The 19,810-nt window shown below is 45.2% G+C and overlaps 1 protein-coding gene across 1 annotated transcript in view; it reads right to left on the bottom strand.

Moving 5' to 3' along the window:
- Positions 1-12,466, bottom strand: part of ALDH1A3 (aldehyde dehydrogenase 1 family member A3) — a 48,075-nt gene extending 35,609 nt beyond the window's left edge. Inside the window, exons 1-2 of the mRNA XM_077828000.1 lie at positions 12,331-12,466; positions 7,516-7,620 (exon numbers count right to left, since the gene is read on the bottom strand). Of these exons, the coding sequence (XP_077684126.1) occupies positions 7,516-7,620; positions 12,331-12,429 (204 nt within the window). The 5' untranslated portion in view covers positions 12,430-12,466. The remainder of the gene's footprint in view (positions 1-7,515; positions 7,621-12,330) is intronic.
- Between the last annotated feature and the right edge of the window lie 7,344 nt (positions 12,467-19,810).

Here is a 19,810-nt window from a genome sequence, read left to right as displayed (position 1 = left end):
TGGGGAAAGGCCCCCCTTCCTGCACTAACTACCCTGTGTGCTAGCATCACAAAAAGAAGTGACTTAGCCCTCAGCTGCTTTGCAATTTTCCACTGAGATCATCATCAATCATCATCAACAATCCAGCCCTTTCCAGAAGTCACGCTAGGAGCAATCTTACAGAACACAGCATTACTATGGACCATGACTGTTCTCCAAAACTGGGCATGTGGGCGACTCTGTGGTTAGCTATGTTCATTCCTACTCGCTGCGCTCCCAGATACCATACATGGTTTGGTGTTTTGCATAGTCATTATGCATGCAAGCAGGAGGACTTCCCCAAAATACCTCAGTGGAAATGCCATACAATACAGGCACAATAAAACTCAGCTACCCCTCACATTAAGTGTCTGAGTTCAAACCAGCAAAGACCAGGAAATTCTTAGGTAAGGCTGAAATTCCATTCTTAATCCACCCTATGACAACTAGGCACGAAAGGGGTCAGAACGGTGCATTACAGTACACAGATGTTGCAATCCGTAGACACAATATGTGACATAAGGACAGAGTCATAGCTGTCAAGGTGCCAAGGACAAAACATGGGACAAAAAGGAGGGACACACAAGACCTAACCATTCACAGAGTTTCAATCTGTGGGGGGAATTTATTTAGTATTGCACACACAAGACTACCTCAAGAGTGTTAAGGTTGCAAAGTCAAATGCTAAAAGGTTATGAAACGCTAGAATTAAAGATGCCTGTGAAACCTTAATCCAGCCCCCTTGTGTGTATGCGATTGTGATACAGTCTCTCATTACATGATCACAGACTACTTTCTCCACAGGACCCTTACGGCTCATCCCAGTCTAACCCTCTCTTCCCCCTCCCCAACCTCCTACTCAAACTCACAGGTCCAGCTCATCACCTGTGCATTAGAGTCAGGCCCCTTCCTCCTCCTCCCTGTCAGGGTGCCAGCAGGTGGAACATTGAGTCCATTAGGAAGACGGTCCCCCAACTATTAGTTCCCAAGCCCAGTGCCACAGCAGCCCAGAGGAGCAATGGCAAAGAAAGTCCTGGTCAGCTCCAGGCTCTGTGAGGATAGCACACGTGCACTATGGTTAGTAGGTGAAGAGAGGGGGTAGAGCTTGCCCAGTGCAGATAGAGTCTCCAGGGAATTCCGGAAAGTCTCTACTGATCATGGGCAAACAGATGAATAAGTCTTTGAACACTTAAGTCAAATTTGGGCATCTCCACAGGAACAGCAACAGGCACATGCCCGAGACCAAGGTGACAACCCCTGCCAAATGTCAAGTCCCTGTTTCAAAGCATGGAGTCACTAGAGCTTCTCAATGAAGCAGCATGAAGAATTTTGTTAACATGGGCAAAAACAATGTATTCTCCCTTCCAATCTCTCTCATAAATGGCTGAATCACCCCAAGAATATTCAGACTGAGGCAGACATTCAGCATGGAAAGTTTCAGCCCAAACGGTCAATGTTGGACAAAGTTACAAGCAACTAAAAAAGGGGCAGGAGGGTAACAATGGGAAACGCTGGGTCACTTTAACTACAAGCAGCCCCACCAGCTCAGCCTGTAGTAAGTACCCATCTATAACTGCTCCTCCTAATCTCAGTCCATCCCTAAAATACAAGGATGGGTGGCATGGATAGCAACAGACACCCTTAAAACTCCTAAGAATCACAAGCACAGGAAAGGCCGACTCCTCTGGCCTGGCTGTGACCCATAAAGCCAGGGCATAGCATTGCAGGTTTTCCACTCCAGGGTGGAACTCAGCCATGTGCAGAAAGACAAAACAAAGCGAGGCACCCCTTGAGCACTCGACATTCACTCTTGCACACAGGACTATGCCAACCACAGGCAAACAGAGAATATTTTCTGTGATCGCACTGGAGGCAAACTGGGACAGATGGAGTATTTTACAGGGAACTGGTCTGCCACGTCAGGATGGGTAACAGCCCTGCAAGCAGCACAATGACACAGCCTTAACATTAGTCAAATCAGTTATTCCCATGCCTGGTATCAGCCCGACAGACATGAACACTCAGCCCTTATTTGTAGGCCAAGGAAAACTCCAGCAGAGCATCACTGCCAGCTCCTCTTTCCCCACCCAGGATTTCCCTCTGACTGCAAGTAATTCCATTTTAATTTTGTAACTAAAGAAAAACAAAACCTTTGCTCCCAAGCGAACAACAAGTTGGCCACGTTTCAGCCCCACAGCCAACCGTCATCGCCAGATTATTAGTTGCCAAATTCCCATCCCTCATGCACAGCCTAAGCAAACAGGCATCTCGGGAGGGACTTACACAGAGGGTAAGGGAGATGGAATCCAGCCCCCACAATCTAGAGTCAGGGTGAGCAGCAGCTTCTGTAGCGACAACACCAGTGACTGCAGCCCCTACAAGAGTTTTAGCCACCGCAACTGCGTAGCTTCTGTCTCCTCAAGGCACCCTACTGAGAATGCTCCGGAGCCCAGTTCCACAGCGTTCTTCATTAACAAACCCAAGTCTGCCTGCATGAAACTTCCAGAGATCTAGGATGGGGGGAATTAAACTGGGGCTGTGTTAGTCTCAGGGGGTTCGGTTTGCACAAGACTCTTTGGTTCCAGGCCATGTGGATTTGCAACCACTAACCTCAGAGTGTCATGTTTAGGTACCAACAAACCCAAAGTTGCAAAGCAAAGCTCAGGTGAATACACCCAGTTTGGCCTGTTTTGGGCCCCGAACACAAGTTTTTAAACTCACTCAGCTCCAACGCCAGCCTTGCCTGCTGCCCCCTTGCCACCCCATACATACAGCAGGAGCGTCTGCATGTAGGATTTAGGGGATGCAAGGAGAGACTCTCTGGGTACAGCTAAAACACAATAAAAAAAACCCACAGCTCTGCATTTCAGAGCCTGGGGCAATTGATTCTAGCTATGGAGATGAAAATTGCAATGTAGACCCTCCCCCCACTTAGTAGGCCTCAGAGCCCAGGTTGCAGCTTGAGCCCAAAGGTCTAAGTGCAATTTTCAGCCCCATGACCCAAGCCCCACAAGCCCAAGTCAGTCGACCTGGGCCAGCCATGGCCGTACTACAGGCCTTTACACTGCAGTGTAGACATACCCTCTGATCAGAATATAGTGCATTTTCCCCCCTGTATAGAGATTAGCCTGCACACTGGATATCCACAGAAACTTCCAGACCTTCCACAGATTGATCCCTATAGGCCAGAGAGAGTCTCTCTCAGGAGAGCCCAGAGATGGGATTTTTCCAATGATAGTCCCATGAGCTAGAAGTTAAAATCTCTCCCTGGCACCCAGAAGAGAACCGAGTAATGAGGGCTCTTTCTGTAGGCAAGACATGAGGTTGTCTTCTTGGTTTTGCTCAACAGGTTTCTTTAACAGAGGCATGAAAAGCAGGCCTGAAATACCCATGTAACGACTTTGTAACTACTCGAAGAGGCACTTAGCTATAGCGGAGCCACGGTTTCTGCCTAGTAAAACAAAGTTACCTCAGGATTAGCCTCAGCCCTCAGTTTATATGGTAATTATAATTAGATACAATGATGTGCTATATAAAATTAGCCTATAATTACATGTAATTTCATGATATTATCTGGCCACTTTACAATTGCCTCCACTGCTGCATTGTCCATGGACAGGCCAACTCTTCTGGACATTGCAGGCAGGAAGGCTTCTCCTTATTCCAAGGGGTTCCTCTCTCTGGATATGGCTGCAATAAGCTGGTGACAAGCTTGCACCACTACCCAGCCTTGCCCTCTTCCCTCAGGCCAAGTCATAGACTCCACCCCATTGCCATATATAGCCAGGGTGGCCACCTGCCCAGGTTTTCCCAGGATCATTCCTTTTTTCTGGAGGTGGCTTTCTGGGAAATCTGGAAGGGTGCTCAGTGTACTGTACCAGCACTCCGAGACATCCTGATTTTTTGTACTGCAGAAGTGGCAACCCTGTTATAGCATTAGGGTCCATGGGAACTTCATTGGGATGGGCAGGGGCATTCTTCTAACAAAGAACCTTTGGCCCTTCAGTTTTCCTATCCTAGAGCTGTGGTGTGTAGCTTGGCCACAGAGGTGAGGATACTCACTGTGCTTAAAACGTTCCCCATCCCACTGCTGATAAAGAGGGGATGTCGTTCCACAACATGAGGGTGAGGCCCCACCACTAACAACGGTGACAGGAGAGCCTTCCAGTCATCAGATGGAAAAAGGCAAGTTCTTGGACCTGTCCTTCCCCCTACAGCACCTCCACAAGGCCCATGTTTGTGAAGAGTTGTGGTATGGGGAGAAGGCAGCCCTTCTAGTGTCACTGACTCCAATCAGAGGTTTGTGTGCACAAGCAGGGCCAGATTAAGGTTATGAGCAACCTAAATCTAATGGGAGGGAAAGGCCTAAGTATGAATGACATATTGCAAAAGAAATTATGAAGGCATCAAACATTTCTCTACATACATATTGACATTTATTTTTGTAACATTAAATAGTTTATTCTACTCCCTCGACACTCCATTCTTCAAACAGATACTTCTGAGTAGGAGGTAGCACAGGGGATGCTATGCAGTCCTTCTCTTAGGCTTCCTTCCTCCTAGCTAGTGGGATGCTCGTCTGTATGAGGGTGAACACTCCAACACTCCCCATCCTGCTCACCTCTTTCAACCTGGTGCTTCAGCCCTCAGCTCTCCACATGGCACTGTGCAAAGCCAAGCCCTGCAGGTGTTTTCCCCAAGCTATGGCCTCTACACCACAGACCCCATCTCCCTCTGACTGCACTTTGGGAGGCAGCCAGCTTTTGTTATGTAAAAGAAAACACTCAGGTGTAAAATCCACTGAAGTAGAGCAAGTAGTAGTGGGAAAGTTACATGGGGTGGCATAATTTTAGGCTGTCTTGCTCAGAAAGCAGCCTTCCAGTGTTGCACTGGCTGAGGACAATGAATTGCCATTTTCACATTGAACCCAAATATTTGTGGGGTGATACCCAGCTTGTGTAGTTAATCTCCAGTGATGCACCACATCAGGCCATTCTGTCACCAAGCTTTTCCTCAATTAGAATCATGGGACTGGAAGGGACCTCAAGAGGTGATCTAGTCCAGTCCCCTGTGCTCATGGAAGGGCTAAGCATTATCTATTCTAGAACGTGTGATCAGCAGCTCTGATACGAGGTTTCCTAGGCATGAGTTCTATGGTTTGCATTTGTTTGTTTTAAGCTTTCTGTAAGAAAAAGGTAACAGCTAGAAGGGACACCAATCTGTAAGTGGTTGCCCTGTCATAATATTTAGCACTTTTGTACTGTGTTAGCTCTTCAAAAACCACTGTACAAACATTAAACAATCTAAAGCCTTTCAGCTTTTGAATCACTCGGAGTTGACAAAACAGAGCTATTCCATGTTGTGCTCTCTGCTCTCCTGGACAAAAAGACTTCACTGAAAAATCAGTCTCTTAAAAGAACTATTGAGGACCTTTCAAAAGAACAATCCGACCAAGGCTGCTGCAGGGACACCCTTGTAACATCAGGTCTGGTGTTCCTGTTTTATTTGTGTAAATCAAGCAGACCTTGCTTATTTTTTTCCCTTAAGTGTTCCGAGTTTAGGGGAGGAAAGTGAATGAGATTCTGTTTATACCAGGTGTGAAAAAGCAGAAGGAACCAAAAATCTAGTCTTGTGCAAAAATCCCTGAAGTCAATACAGCTACACAGGTGCAATGGTCAGCAGGAACTGGCCTGTGTTCTCATTCCCTTCTCGAATCACATCCCATGCTTACCCAACAATTTCCCCTTGGGAAAGAAGTTGGTTTGAGTTGGGGCAGAAAAATGAGGACTAACTTCAAGTTTATTTAGCTTTAAGATTTTGGAATGAAACTCAAAAGAAATCAAATGTGAGCTACTTTTATGATGGATTGAACTTCTAGAGAACTAGCAAATGGACAGAACCTGCCTTTAACCTATTCAGCCAGTCTTTCTATCATACATTGCTAAGAAGTGGATTTAAAATCCTTGAGGGAGTGGGGAGGGAGAAACCTACAACATTGTGTGTTGAGCTTCCTGCAGTAATTTTTCAACCCCTTAAATGTACAAAGATGCGTTGGCATGTGGAACTAGGCTGAGCATAAGGAAAGAACTTGGTTGCCTGTGCAATACAGAAAAATACATCAAAGAAAAAAAAATTTGGATTTCTTTGATTTTTAGTACAGTTCAATACAGTATTGAACACAGTGCCTCATCAATCTGAAGCCCCACAAGGGAAGGTTCTGTAAAAGTTAAAGGACTGGTATCCAGAATGGAATGTTTTGTTTCTCCTACAAATGTGTGGGAATTCGTTCCTTATACACGGGAGGGACAGTAGTTCTGGCAGGAGCTGGATAGACTGCGTGCAGGTTCTGTGCAAGCTTCCCACCCTACCGCTCTCGTACGGTCTCTTCCCCTTGCTATCCCCTTGCCCTGCCCCCTCCCCCCCAGCACTCACCAGTTGTCCAGAAATGGGACCGAGCACACATAGAAGAGGACGATGATTAGCACTAGGACCCAGCGTCTGGAGCTGCCTGCCAGCCTCAGTGGAGGAGAGGGACAGAGGGAGCCTCTTCCCTCCCCTGTCAGCTAAGAGGAGCTCTGGAGAAATCAGGGGTGTATACAATGCCTGCTCAAACTACACCCATGGCTGGCATGGGTTCCCATGGTAACCCGATTTTTAGTGTCTGGTCACCAGTGTTAACCGGATCCCTGGCAGTGTGTTCCTGCAGCATGGGGAGACGCAGCAGGCTGAGCTCCTTCCAAGCCACAGGGGGCAAGCTTGCTCCCCCCACCTGGCCATGCCCCCTGCCTGATCAGTAGGGCCTAAAAAAATAGGAGGGTCTAAGGCTATACCCTTATTAGCCGAATGGTTAATCCAGCCCTATGCACAAGGCATGGACTATAGAGTGCTTGATACTAAAGCCAATATAAAATATTGAGCACTCCCACTCATCCTTTGGTTTGACTGATCATCACCTATTAATGGGAGTAATGCACATCCACAGAGAAGGGACCAGAATCCAAGGTAGTTTGTTTTTAAAAAACTTTCCCTAAAAGGATCTTTAAAAATAAATGTGCATTCCTTCTTTGGTCTCAATCTCTGTCCCCAACCCTGAAAAGGCTTCATTTTACACATGTGAGTAAACCAACTGAAATCACTGAGCCTGTTCATGTGCGTAAAGCTAAGCTGGGGGGTGGGGGGGGCTGAATTACATCAAATAAGTGACCAAAAAAGGGCTGCAATGGGGCAGTAGGTGTTTAATCAATTACTTCCTTCTAAACAATACTTGGTATCACTCCTAGGATTCAGTTAAATCGTTACAGTAATCACCATCCTTAGCAAAGAAGCAACTCATGATTCTAGCAGAGTGGGACATAACTGATTCTCTCTAATGCATTTGAATGAGCATGCCACAATGGTTAGCTACCACAGGCTTTAAACCTACAGGTGGGCCAACCACATTTTGTAGGAAAAACGAACGCAGGATGCTTTCCTGACTTGTAACCCAGAGAAACTTACCTTATCACCTTCCTCTACATCACAGATTTTCTCAACCGTTGAGGGATTATATGTGGGAAACGTCTTTCCACTCATGGATTCGTGCCATTCGTTGTTAATAAATATCTAACAGGGGTCAAAAAGAAAAAAAAAAAATAGCAAACATACATGTACCATGTGGAAGCTCAAATATCTCTCTATGGGCCTGATCCTGCAAGGAGTGGAGAACCCACTGAAGCCAAAGGAAGTCAAGAACATTGAGCAGCTTTGCAGGATTAGGCCCTAAGGGTTCCATTTTTAATTGCAGTTAAACAAACCAAACCGAGGGAAGTACACATACATAGAGGTCCAGTGAAGGCAGTTTTGCTTGACCAAAGAATGCAGGATCAGGTCTGCGCAGTGTAATTCATGTGATTTAGACTTGTGAAATAGCCAGGATTTATTCCATCCCATCACCGAGACAAATCTACATATTTCAAGCACAAACATTATAGATGTTGGGTATATGCTGCTGATGTTGCTTATTTTGGGCTACTCATCAGTGGTTTCTCCATTAGCATTTTCCACCAGTGAATGTGCAGTATGGACCCAATTTTGCAATGCTACCTCACCCAAGGAGTCCTTACTCACACACGCCCCTAACACTTTGCCAGTCTTTTGTCAATAATCAATTGGAAAAGTTTTGTCTATGGCAGTTTATTCTTATATGCCAATTAAAAAAAAAAACAAAAAAAACACACACACCAAAAGAAGCAAACAAACCCATAAGCCTTTCTATAGCAAGGACAAAGAGTCCCAATGTTGTGTAACTAAAAATGCATTCAAATACTTTTAAAATGATTAAAATTTTGATATTTAGTATGAACTGTGCATAGACACCAGTATAGAATTGATTCAACAAGCATCTGCACTATTCTGACCCAGCTTGACACTATCTGATGATGCTTTTATTAATGATTCCTTGTAAATAAAATGAGATCAAATAGTCTTTAGATAATGAGCCCTGGTTAATCTTTGCAAGACAGTAAATTATTTTATTTGAACAAAAGTGTTTCCCCTTTCCAATGCAACGTACAAGTCTATTGGCACATCAGCTCATGCTAGAGTTCTGTCCCACAAAAAAGAAAAACCAAAAACCCAACCAATCCTGCAGTCTTTGCACACTCAACATGCCCATTGGATTGGATCGCATAGATTTCTTTTCTTGCCCATTTCAAAGCATAAATTACTCCTTAACATTAGTACTGAAAATAAATAAATATTATTCTCTGACTACTTCTGCAAAGTGTGTGCAGCACATACTGGAGGAAGCTGCCTATATGTGAACGCGTCTGAAAGTGGATTTTTAGATCCACCTATCCTGGAGGATTTTCCACTTTTTGGGGGGTGGGGGGCAGAGGTGTCACGATTACCATACTCAGTGTGACAAGACACCAAAATGGAGTTTTGGAAGGGAACTCACCGCACGGGAAGTTTTAAGTAGCCTGGAGCTCACAAATTACAATCCGGCACTTTGGATGCAAACATTTTTAAATGGTAAGAGTGAGCAGGTTTATGGAAGACAAAGGCAAATTTGGGTCTAAAATGGGGAACATTTCACTGCAAACTTGAGAGATACAGGGAGGGGAGCCCATGAAACTACAATGGAATGTTTACAGATACTAATGAATGGGGCACCATTTTCCTGCATCTGTGTGTTAGCATTAATTATGGACCAGGGAGCTGGAGATGAAATCACTCCAGCGAATGGCGGACGCAAAGTGACTGACAGACTCGCCAAGATTCTTTTCACCGTCATACAACTAAGCTTGGTTCTTCCATAAGAAGTCACTCTGAGCGTATGACATGGATCATCACCGCACCTCGCTTTCATCTTCATCTCTAGGGACATTATGGAAAGATCATCTGTGAGCGATCATTGCTTCATAAAAGCATCATGCTGATCAATACAAGACTTGGTCTTAAAACCATTTCCCCAATTCAGTAGCTAGTAGAATTGAAAAGAAGATTCTCACTTTACAGAGGGATGAGTGCTGGTGGGAGACAGCTGCAAACATCTGGGAGAAGTTGATAGAGTTTGCAGAATCCCCCCATAGATGTGTATTTATCATCATTCTAAGCTTAATATTGCCCACAGTTTTCCTCATCAGATGATGTGTTCTGAGCATCAAACCAGAACTTATACTCTAATTAATAACACTTTCCACTTTTGAGACAGTCTATTGGATTGTCTAGACATCTCTAGGGGTCCTATTCTCCACACCCATCTCACATGCAACCGCCAGTGAAGTTAATAAAAGTCTGTCCAAAGTAACATTACGCCATTCTGAAATCAGCAGCAGAAGGTGCAAGTCCCAGGTTAGCAGAAAGCTCAGCTTTTAAAAAGTAACGTAGGGAAAACTGGTTTAAGAAGACGGCTTATCTGCTGACAAATTATTAATAAATGGCTAATCACATTTGGATCCAGGTACACATCGAAGGAACAACTTTCAACTTGAGAAATTAATGCAGTTCAGCTTTATTTGTCCTCTCGCAGCTGGGAGACAAATTATAATGATCTCTTTTATATAATGTAAGCAGCATGAATTCTTTTATATTAACTAAAACATTCTAAACCCCACTAGCCTGTCTAGTCCAGTCGCATAGTTGAAATTAGCAAAGTAAAGGTCATACGTCAATAGACCTGAGGAGTCCCTCCACTACAGGGAACAGTGCTGTATGATACTGGTGAAAACAACATAGGGGTTTAACTACCACAATGTGACAATTCCTAAAAAAGGATGTTGAGGTCTGCAGTGACTCAACTCTATGCCTTAGAAACCAGCAATGAGCAGATGTCTTGGATATCAAGAACAAAGTAGGAAAACCAGGAGTCTTCTAACAAGGGCTTTGGAAGTTTTACATTTCAGTGGCTTGGGATAACCAAGGTGCTTTAAAAGTTTCAGAGTAGCAGTCGTGTTAGTCTGTATTCACAAAAAGAAAAGGAGTACTAGTGGTACCTTAGAGACTAACCCAATTTATTTGAGCATAAGCTTTCTGATGAAGTGAGCTGTAGCTCACAAAAGCTTATGCTCAAGTAAATTGGGTTAGTCTCTAAGGTGCCACTAGTACTCCTTTTCTTTTTGTGTTTTAAAGGGAAGCTCTGTTGATCGCATAAGAGCGGACTGGACTTTTGGTTGTGTGTTTTTACACTGAAGCCCTGACTTTAGCAAGGATACCAGGAGCTTTTTCCCCCAAGTGTAAAATCAGACATTTTGAGAGGGGTACGATCAGCGCAACCAGCAATTTTGGGTCTGATCCTAAAAGTTGCTGAGCACCCTTCACTCCTAGTGCCTCTGGCAGAAGCTGAGGGCCCTCTGAACTTTGCAACATTGATTCCCAATTCCCTTTCCTATACTATAAATATAGGGTCTGATCCTGCCATCAACGAAGCCACTGCAAAACCCCCAGTATCCACAATGGGAACAGGACTGAATCCACAGAAAAAAAAAAACCCTGTTTTTATAGGAATTTTTTAAATCCTCCTCGCAGCTTCACTCTATCCAGATGTGACTTCAATGGAAACTGCTGAGCCCTCTGAGTTCCCAAGAAGTGCTCCATATCTTGGAGGATTGGCTCTTGTATGCCCAGCATACTAATTTGGGAATATGGCCTCACCCTGTTAGTGACCCAGGATGGCACATTAGGTCCATACTCAGTACAAAAACCATTTTCTTCTTCGATAGCAAAATCCCAAAGAAAGGGTGACTAAGCAGTACAAATTCAGGAACACACAGATGCAACTTCATTTGGGGCTGAAGTGAGTCTAATGTGCAGAAGAGGAAAACTATAACTTCAACCTGTAGCAGAAATTGCTAAATCATAAACTTTGGGAGGGGGAAACACCCCAAAAATCAATTTCACTTGATTTCCTGCAGTTGACATGTCTGCAGGAGGCAGGAGACATCCAGTGACAAATATCTTTTTGTATCCCTCCTAGAACATGCACCTTTCTCCACTTGCTACAAATACCACAATAAACTTCCAGTCTGTTAAAATACAAGAGCACAGACTGAGGTTGTGGAATATCAAGCTAAAACAACAACAAAAAAGGAATTAAACAGAACACTGCATGATCAATAAGGATTTAACTGAGCCTCTGAATCACAGCAGACAGGGGGGAAAATCTGCTGTTAATTAAAAGTACTAGACAGATGTATCCTGCAACAATGGGAAGTGCAACACTTCTGTGTTTGGAGTCCCGCTCCTACAGAGAAGAATTATAACAAAGAAGGGAAAGTTTTTGCAAACTCAGGTTTTGAGGAGGAAATGACCTAATTTTCCCCATCTACTCTTTAATCTTATTGTTGACATAATACAATGAAGAGGTGCACAACAATAAGTTTCCTGCCTGAGAGGTCAGACCCTGCGTTCCTGCAGCACCCAGATCTCCCCTGGCATTCAATATGGATTGAGGGCGTCGCAGGATCAGGGCCCAGTGCATTCTGCGCCGGAGCTGTTTGGTTTTAGAGTCAGCTTACATTGATGTGGACATTTAGATTTTGTTTTGCTTTAAATCCCCGCTGGCTCCCGACCAGGTTGGCCAGAATCTACGGTCCCCCCGGGCACCCGGAATCCTGGCTAGAATAAAGCCAGAGAGTCTCCCGCGGGGTGGTTGTCCATCTCCCCACCCAGCTGGATCTAAGCGGGGTGCCTCCTTTCAGAGCGGGGTCCCCTTTGCCGGGGCGCCCCGCGCCCGGGCCAGCGCGGGCAGACTGGGGGAGCTCCTGCCGGGCCATGTGCACCTCCGGCGGGCAGAGCCGGGTCTCGGGCGGCAGGTGCGCGGCGCCGGCTCACCTTGGTGTGCTGGATCTCCAGGTTCTTCACGGGCCGAGGCAGCGCCGGCAGCTTCTTGTCCGGCTGCCCGTTCTCCACCGTGCCGTTCACCGCAGCCATCGCCGGAGGGAGAGGACGGGCCGAGCGCCGCGCTCCGGCCGCCCCGCCGCCAGCCCTGCCTCTGCGGCTGACAGCCGGGCGGCGCGGCCTTTAAGGGCTCCCGGCCGGCGAGCGCCCACAGGCTCCGCGCGCCGCCCTCGCCACGCCCCCTCCATCCCCGGGCACCGCGCGGCGGCGGCGGCGGCGGGGCAGGTACAGCGTCCCCCGGGGGCTCGGCCCCGCTCTGCCCGCTGCCGCTCGCGCTCCCCGTCCCTCCAGCCCGGGGCGCTGCTGAGCCCGCGCCTGCAGCAGCAGCTGGCCCTGAGCTGTGGCCCTAGGAATGAGGGCAGGGCTCAAACAATGAGGGTGATTGTAAGGGTCTCCTTGGGGCGGGGATGTGATAGCAAATTAACCTACTAACAAAATTGCATGGGTCCAAGAGCAAGCCTGGAACATGCAGCCCATTGGCTAGGCACGGAGCCCACCAGCTAGGTCTCTCTGGTCTTTTCGGGGCAACCAGAGACCAACCGCGTTCCCCCTCCTCCCCCCTTTTAAAAGTTTACCCACTGACTTTGGCTCAGGGCCGGCTTCCACTTTGCTTGGGTGCTGCAGGGTAGGCGAAGAGCTTTGGCAACCTTGAGAACAGTTACACTCATCCCAACAAAAGGGAGAGCTCAGTGGTTTGAGCATTGGCCTAGTTAAACCCAGGATGGTGAGCTCAATCCTGGAGGGGGCCATTTAGGGATCTGGGGCAAAAAGAAGAAAAAAAAGGTCCTGCTTTGAGCAGGGGGTTGGACTAGATGCCCTCCTGAGGTCCCTTCCAACCCTGATATTCTATGAACCTTAGCACTTGGCATACATATCCCATCCTCAGCACAGCCATCCCTCCCCCCAAGGTCTAAGATGCGTTAAGACTCGTCTCTAAAGAGATGCCTGGAAGCTATTGACTTGGGCATTTTGGCTCAGGGGAGGGCAGGCAGAGAGTTCTGGAGAATGCCCTGTTGGCAGCTCCTATTTCAAACCCTGAAGATCCAGTTTGGGCACCTCCATGACTGCACGGCCCAGTGAGGACGTCTCTCCAGGATGCATATCACAAGTCATTCATGCCTTTAAGTCAAAACTAAAATCTTAAACACAAGGGTGTGTGTCACAAGGGTGGGGGCCCCTCACCCCTCTATTCCTTGCTCCAAACAGCCCTCATGCACACACTGCTGGCAAGGGGAGGGATAGCTCAGTGGGGGGAGGGATAGCTCAGTGGTTTGAGCATTGACCTGCTAAACCCAGGGTTGGCCATTTAGGGATCTGGGGCGAAATTGGGGATTGGTCCTGCTTCAAGCAAGGGGTTGGACTTTCCTGAGGTCCCTTCCAACCCTGATATTCTAGGATTCTATGAAGTTGCTATACAAGCCTTCTCTCCCGCATATGGCTTTTGTCTTCTCCTTAGGCACAAGGCAAGAGATATCACTTTTCTGGCCTTCCCCTCTCCTCCCTGTCCTCACCGGACCAGCTGAATCACATTGTTAATGGGTTAATCATCCAGTCCTTTACCAATTATCTCCTCAGTTTGGCCTATGGAAGGACACTTGCCAAGAGCAGTGAGTCAGCCTCAGGATACTCACAGTCACACCTCCCAAAGCCAAGCAGCAGCCTGTTCACACCCTGGAGAACTGACTGATATATACTCATGAGGAGTAGCTCCACCTAGCATGAGCTGCCACAATCTCTACTAGCTTCAGTTTCCCAGACTAGCCCCACATGTGAAACTCTGACCCTGTTCGCATTGCAGTCCTCTACTCTCAAGGTGATCTCAGCAGCAATGTCCGTATCCCACAGAAAAGGCTGCATCCTCCTCATTAGATGTATGGGGAATTGCGCTATATCCCTGTCTCCTGGCTCACTCCCCCCGCCCCTCTTTGGATCTTTCTCCTGACCTCAACATCATGCTTTCCTCTATGTTGCCTTTGTTTGGAAACACCTCACTTCCCTGGTGCACCAAACCACCTCCCTTTCCTCAGGCAACCTTCACACTCACGTCTTCTGCAAACCAAAAATCTTCCCAAGAGTATTCTAAAAAGAGACAGAAAAAGAAGAAGTAAACAAAAACTCCAGACTAATATGATACCTGGATTCCCCAAGTCCCATGTGTGTCTACTGTATTATCTGGGTCTGACTTCAAGCCCAAGCCTGTCTTAGTTGAGACAATGGCAGTTTTGCTGTATTGACTTGAAAGGAAACAGAACTGGGTCCTTCAGCTACAACTCCCTTTGGGAGGTGATCAGCCATTACGTGTGTGCCTCACACCTAGGGCAAGCTATCAATAACATTATATAAGTTAAACATCGGGAGAAGTCCTTTCCTTTAAAGAGTTGTAAGAGACTCAGAACATGTCCAGAGAGTCAGATTTAGGGCTGAATCCTGCAAAGGCTTACCCAGTTGCTTAACTTTACTCACTATAAGTAAAGTTAGGCATGTGTGTAAGTCTTTGCAGGACTTAATGAATACTGAGGGCAAGTCAGTACATGTGTATGTACATATAGACACACACACTTAGTAAATTCTCCTTGTAGAGTATTTCACATATAAAAATGAAACTCCACCATGCTTATTTTTGTCCGATATAAAATAAATGTTCCATACAACATATTAAGATGAGTCAGGACACCAGAATTACCCTACAAAATGTTTTATGGGGTCTCGAATCTCCAGGAGAAGTCAGGATTTTGCTTTTATATCTTGGCTAAAAGAATAGCACTACCAGTGGTGGTAGGCCTCATAACATCACGCCAGTCTAATGGTTAATACTGATTTAGAAGAGAAAGCACGACAGCATGAATCATAAGCATGACTTCCTGTATTCCCTTTGAGATCTTCCATCCAGGTAAGAACCCAGTCGGACACTGCTTGGCTCGGCTCGGCTTGTGAAAGCTGATAAGTAACGCAACATAATATTTTCCACAGCCAGAAGAGCCACATTAGTCACAAATCGCTAGCCAGCTTTCCCTTGGGAGCTGCAAACACTGAAAGGGACAGATGCCTGGCAATAACAAAACCGAGTGCCAATGTGCATTATTTCTAAATAATTTGTGGGGGATATTATTATGTTTTAAATAACTTTTCACTTTTTTTTTTGCAGCTATCCTGGTATGTAGGTGTCGCTTTAGAGAATACTGTCGTCAAATGAGTCAGACATAGACAATTATGGAATAAATTTGTTTATAAACTACCCACCACCTTTGAGCTTGTCACTTCTCATTTAGGCTAGAGAGGGTCAAAGCAAGAATCTCTTAATGAAATCCCCAAATTTTGGTGGTTCTGAGAACGTGGAACTTGGATCCAAACTATCCCTAGTTTTCATTGGGTTTCACTAACACTTGGCTGATAAGATTTTGCAAAGTCAAAATCATCCTAGCTTGCCTGTTGCAAGAGTTGGACAAAACCATGACCTTTTGGGTGGAGCAGATCTAGAGTCCATTTTATCAGGACAAGCCTTGATTTCAGACTGGTTTTGCAAAACTAAAACCTGTGCTCGCTGGCCCATCTCAGTGCTGAAGATTTTTTTGGTCCCCCATAAATTGCAATTCCCAACTGGGCCAGTAGATGACATGGGACTATGTGAGCAGTCCTTACCTTAGTCCATCCCATCCGTTGATGGCAAATGTGGGTAGCCCAATGTGCAGCCTTGCCTGTCAGCTGCCCTTCGCTCCAAATCTTCACATTTCATGTTGAGGTGCTTGATGACTGTTCATCTCCATGTTATTTGCAGTCTTCCTCTCTTTCTTCTTGCGTTTTCTGGCTTCCATTCAAGGGCGGTATTTGGTAAGCGTTCTTTTTCCATTCCAGCACATGTCCCAGCCACTGAGGTCTTTTGTAGAGGATTTGTGAGAGGGTACTTTGTCCAGTAATTTTTCTGGCTTCTTCATTAGTCTTCCTATCTCTCTCTGTTATTCCCAATATTCTTCTCAGACGTGTGATGAAATACATCCAGCTTTTGCGTATCTGTCTTGGTAAGTTGCTGTCTCTCACTGATCTATGTTGTGATGGCAATAATTACTTTGTTCATGTTCAGTTTTGTCTTGAGGGAGATATTTCTGAGTCTTCCAAATGCCACATTTGCTTTCCCGATTCTTCTTATTATTTACTCGGAACTAGTACCATCTTGGCTGATGCTACTTCCAAGATACATAAAATTATTCACCTTCTCCAGTTTCCTCCTCTTCAATTTTGATTTCTGTCCCTGTAGTCTCCATTAACATGACTTTACATTTCCATTACTTCTTTTAGTTGGTTTGTGCATTTTTGTAGTCCGTTGGCACCTTCATTGATACAAGCGATGTCGTCAACAAAGTCCAGATCAAATAGCCTTGAATTGTTCCATTTTAGGCCATATGTATCACTGTTGCATTGTTTTAATCCATAGTCGATGACTAGCGTAAATAAAAAAGGAGATATGACGCACCCTTGCTTTACACCTGTCTTGATGCTGAATGGCTTACTCAATCCATTTTAATGCAGCATTTTGAGCTGGCATAGAATGCCTTCATAATGTTGATTAATTTTGTTGGAATTCCATATTGTTCCACAATTTTCCACATTGTTTCTCTGTTTACACCATCGAATGCTTTTTGAAAGTCCACAAAATTGATGACAAGACTGCTTTGGAATTCAATTGTGTTCTCAATAATCCGTCTCAGGGTGAAAATAGCATCTGTACACGATCTCCCTTGTTTAAATCCAGATTGTTGTTCACGTAGGATGGTATCCATCTTTTCTTTCATTCTGTTCTGTGTTGCTAATACTTTTCAGGTGTTACTCCCCTCCAATCTGAACAATTGTTTAGATTACCTTTCTTTGGTAACTTGATTATGATACCAAGGGTCCGTTTTTCCGGCACTTTCTCCTCCATCCATATTTTGTTGGACAGCGAACAGATGATTGATTCCACATCTTCACCTCCATATTTAAGTATCTCAGGATGAATGCCATCCAGCCCAGGTGCCTTGTTGTTTTTCAGCTTCTGCAATGCTTTTTTTACTTCTTCAATTTTTACCTCAGATAAACCATTAGACCTAGATATAGATGTATCATTGTTAAATTCCAGTCTTGTAATTGGTTCTGGTTGGTTTAGCACTTTTTTGAAGTATTTTCCCACTTTGTTTTCTTCAAGATCTTTAAGGGCCTCAGACCTGTTCTTGACCTCTCTCTGGTACTCTTTTTGTATCCTGCAATCTTGTAGTTTCTGTGTATTGAGTAATCGGAGTCTGGGTTCTTTCTTTTTGAGCGCTTTAATTTTCAATTTGATGTTTGCTTTCAGCAAGTAGTGACCGCTCCCTATATCTGCTCCTCTGAATAATCTTGTGTCTAACACTGATGTTTTCCACCTCTGACTAACACAGCTGTAGTCAATCTCATTTTGTGTATGGCCATCTGGTGAAATCCATGTCTTTTTGTGTTGGAAGAAAGAATTGCAGATGCTAAGATTATTTTCGGCACAAAATTCAAGAAGTCTTGTGCCATTGTCTGTCGTTGTTCCAGTTGTATGGGGGCCGATGGCTGTTTCCCAACCTCTTCTTTCACTTCTGATCTGGGTATTAAAATCTCCCGTAACCAGGACAAGATTGTGGTCTGGTGTTTCTTTCATTACACCGTTCAATTCTGTATAGAACTGCTCTTTGTTCTCTTCATCTGCATTGCTTGTTGGAGCATATGCCTGGACTCTGGTGCACTTAATGTGCCGAGAGTGGAATCGAGCTGCCAGTAGCTTATAGGATATTAGCTGCCAAGTCAGAAGCAATTTCTTTGCAGCAGTATTCATGAGGATTCCTACACCCCTCTCATATTTGTTTCCACCTGAATATAACATTGTTTTTTCTCCAAATGTTATCATACCTTGATCTTTCCATCTAACTGCACAAAGTCCTAGGATGTCAATTTTATATCTGTCCATTTCTTTAATTACCTGTGCTAATTTCCTGCACCATTTAGAGTTTGTACATTCCAGGTAGCTATGGATGTACTCTTTTTGGCCGTCAGAATTTGGACTATCGAGTGGGTGACTTCCCGATGGATTTGATTATCCACTGTCATATGCAGAGGAAGTTAACTGGGTAAGGTCTGGCCAGAGGGAATGCATTAGAAAATTGGTAGAGTGGAAAGCACACTATTAGAATTAATCCATTGCCCTCGGTCTTTATTTTGCCTACCAGGACTGCTCAGCTGAAGTGCCAAGTATGAGTGTTATAGCGGGACAAAATATCTGGGGGAGAAGTAGGAAGAGGAAGAAGAAATTCCAGAACAATCTAACGAGTCATGCCAGTGGGTCACCCCTGATGGAGTGAAAACAAAACAACGTGTATTTCACAGCATAAAGGGAGATGGTCTATTTATACACTATTGTTGGGAGAGTATTTTAGTCATACCTGGTTTGTTCTTTGTTTGAATTTATGGATATTTGGGGGGAGATGTGTTTAAGGCAGATGTTTTGCATGCTACTGGTTCTTTTAAAAGGTGGTTTGGAATTAACATGAATATAGGGTATGAGCTGGTGACACAGAAAGGATGGGCAGAAATCATGCACTTTGACCAGCCACATTTATGTGTAGCCTTCTGGTATAACTCCCCTAATAACACCACCAATAAGAACAATAAAAACTTCTTCACCTTCAAAAAGAGATCTAAAAACATGTATTGATCCCCTTGTGACGCAGGCAAGAATGACCACCCCCCTTTTACTCATAGGGAACACAAGACACAGAAGGACCAATGCAGACCTGGCATAAGGGGGCACAACTCCCCTCAGTTCAACAGGAGTCGTATTTATTTGTGCCAGTGCTTGAATTTCATCCAGAGAGTTTGGGGCTGGGTCCTGCCAGCTGTTGAGATGCCTTCAGTAGGAGACGGGGGTCAAACTAATTGAGTCACCCACGGCCATGCAGCAAGTCTGAGGCAGAGCCAGGATTCAAACTCGGGTGGTTTTGGTTCTCAACCCTACACGCAGTGCAATAAGACCAGGCTGCCATTTAGATGGTGAAAAATGGGTAAGCTCATAATTGTTCATAGATGTGTCAGAAGTAGATGTAGCAGGAAGAGACTATTAAAATAAAGGTCACACCACTCTTGACTCACCCTATTCCATCCAGCCACTGCAGCAATATTTACGGATGTCTGCAATACCTCCGGCATAGCCTGATGCCTTAAGGGTGACAGCTTCAGCTCTGGGTTGTTTTGTTGGTTTGCATCGTTGCAGAGCCACGTCTCTCAACACTTTTCTCCCATCTCCTCTCAGTCATCCAGCACTAGCTCCTTTGCCTTCTTGGTGCTGGGTCACAAGCAGACTGATCTTCCCGCACTGCCGCCAGTTAGACCTGAACACACCTTTGTGCTTCAGTTTTGTCTACCTATGCCA

Source organism: Eretmochelys imbricata, chromosome 10, assembly GCF_965152235.1.
Source record: "Eretmochelys imbricata isolate rEreImb1 chromosome 10, rEreImb1.hap1, whole genome shotgun sequence".
NCBI lineage: Eukaryota > Metazoa > Chordata > Testudines > Cheloniidae > Eretmochelys > Eretmochelys imbricata.
Note: the sequence above shows the minus strand (reverse complement) of the source record. Positions and strands in the feature narration are given on the sequence as shown.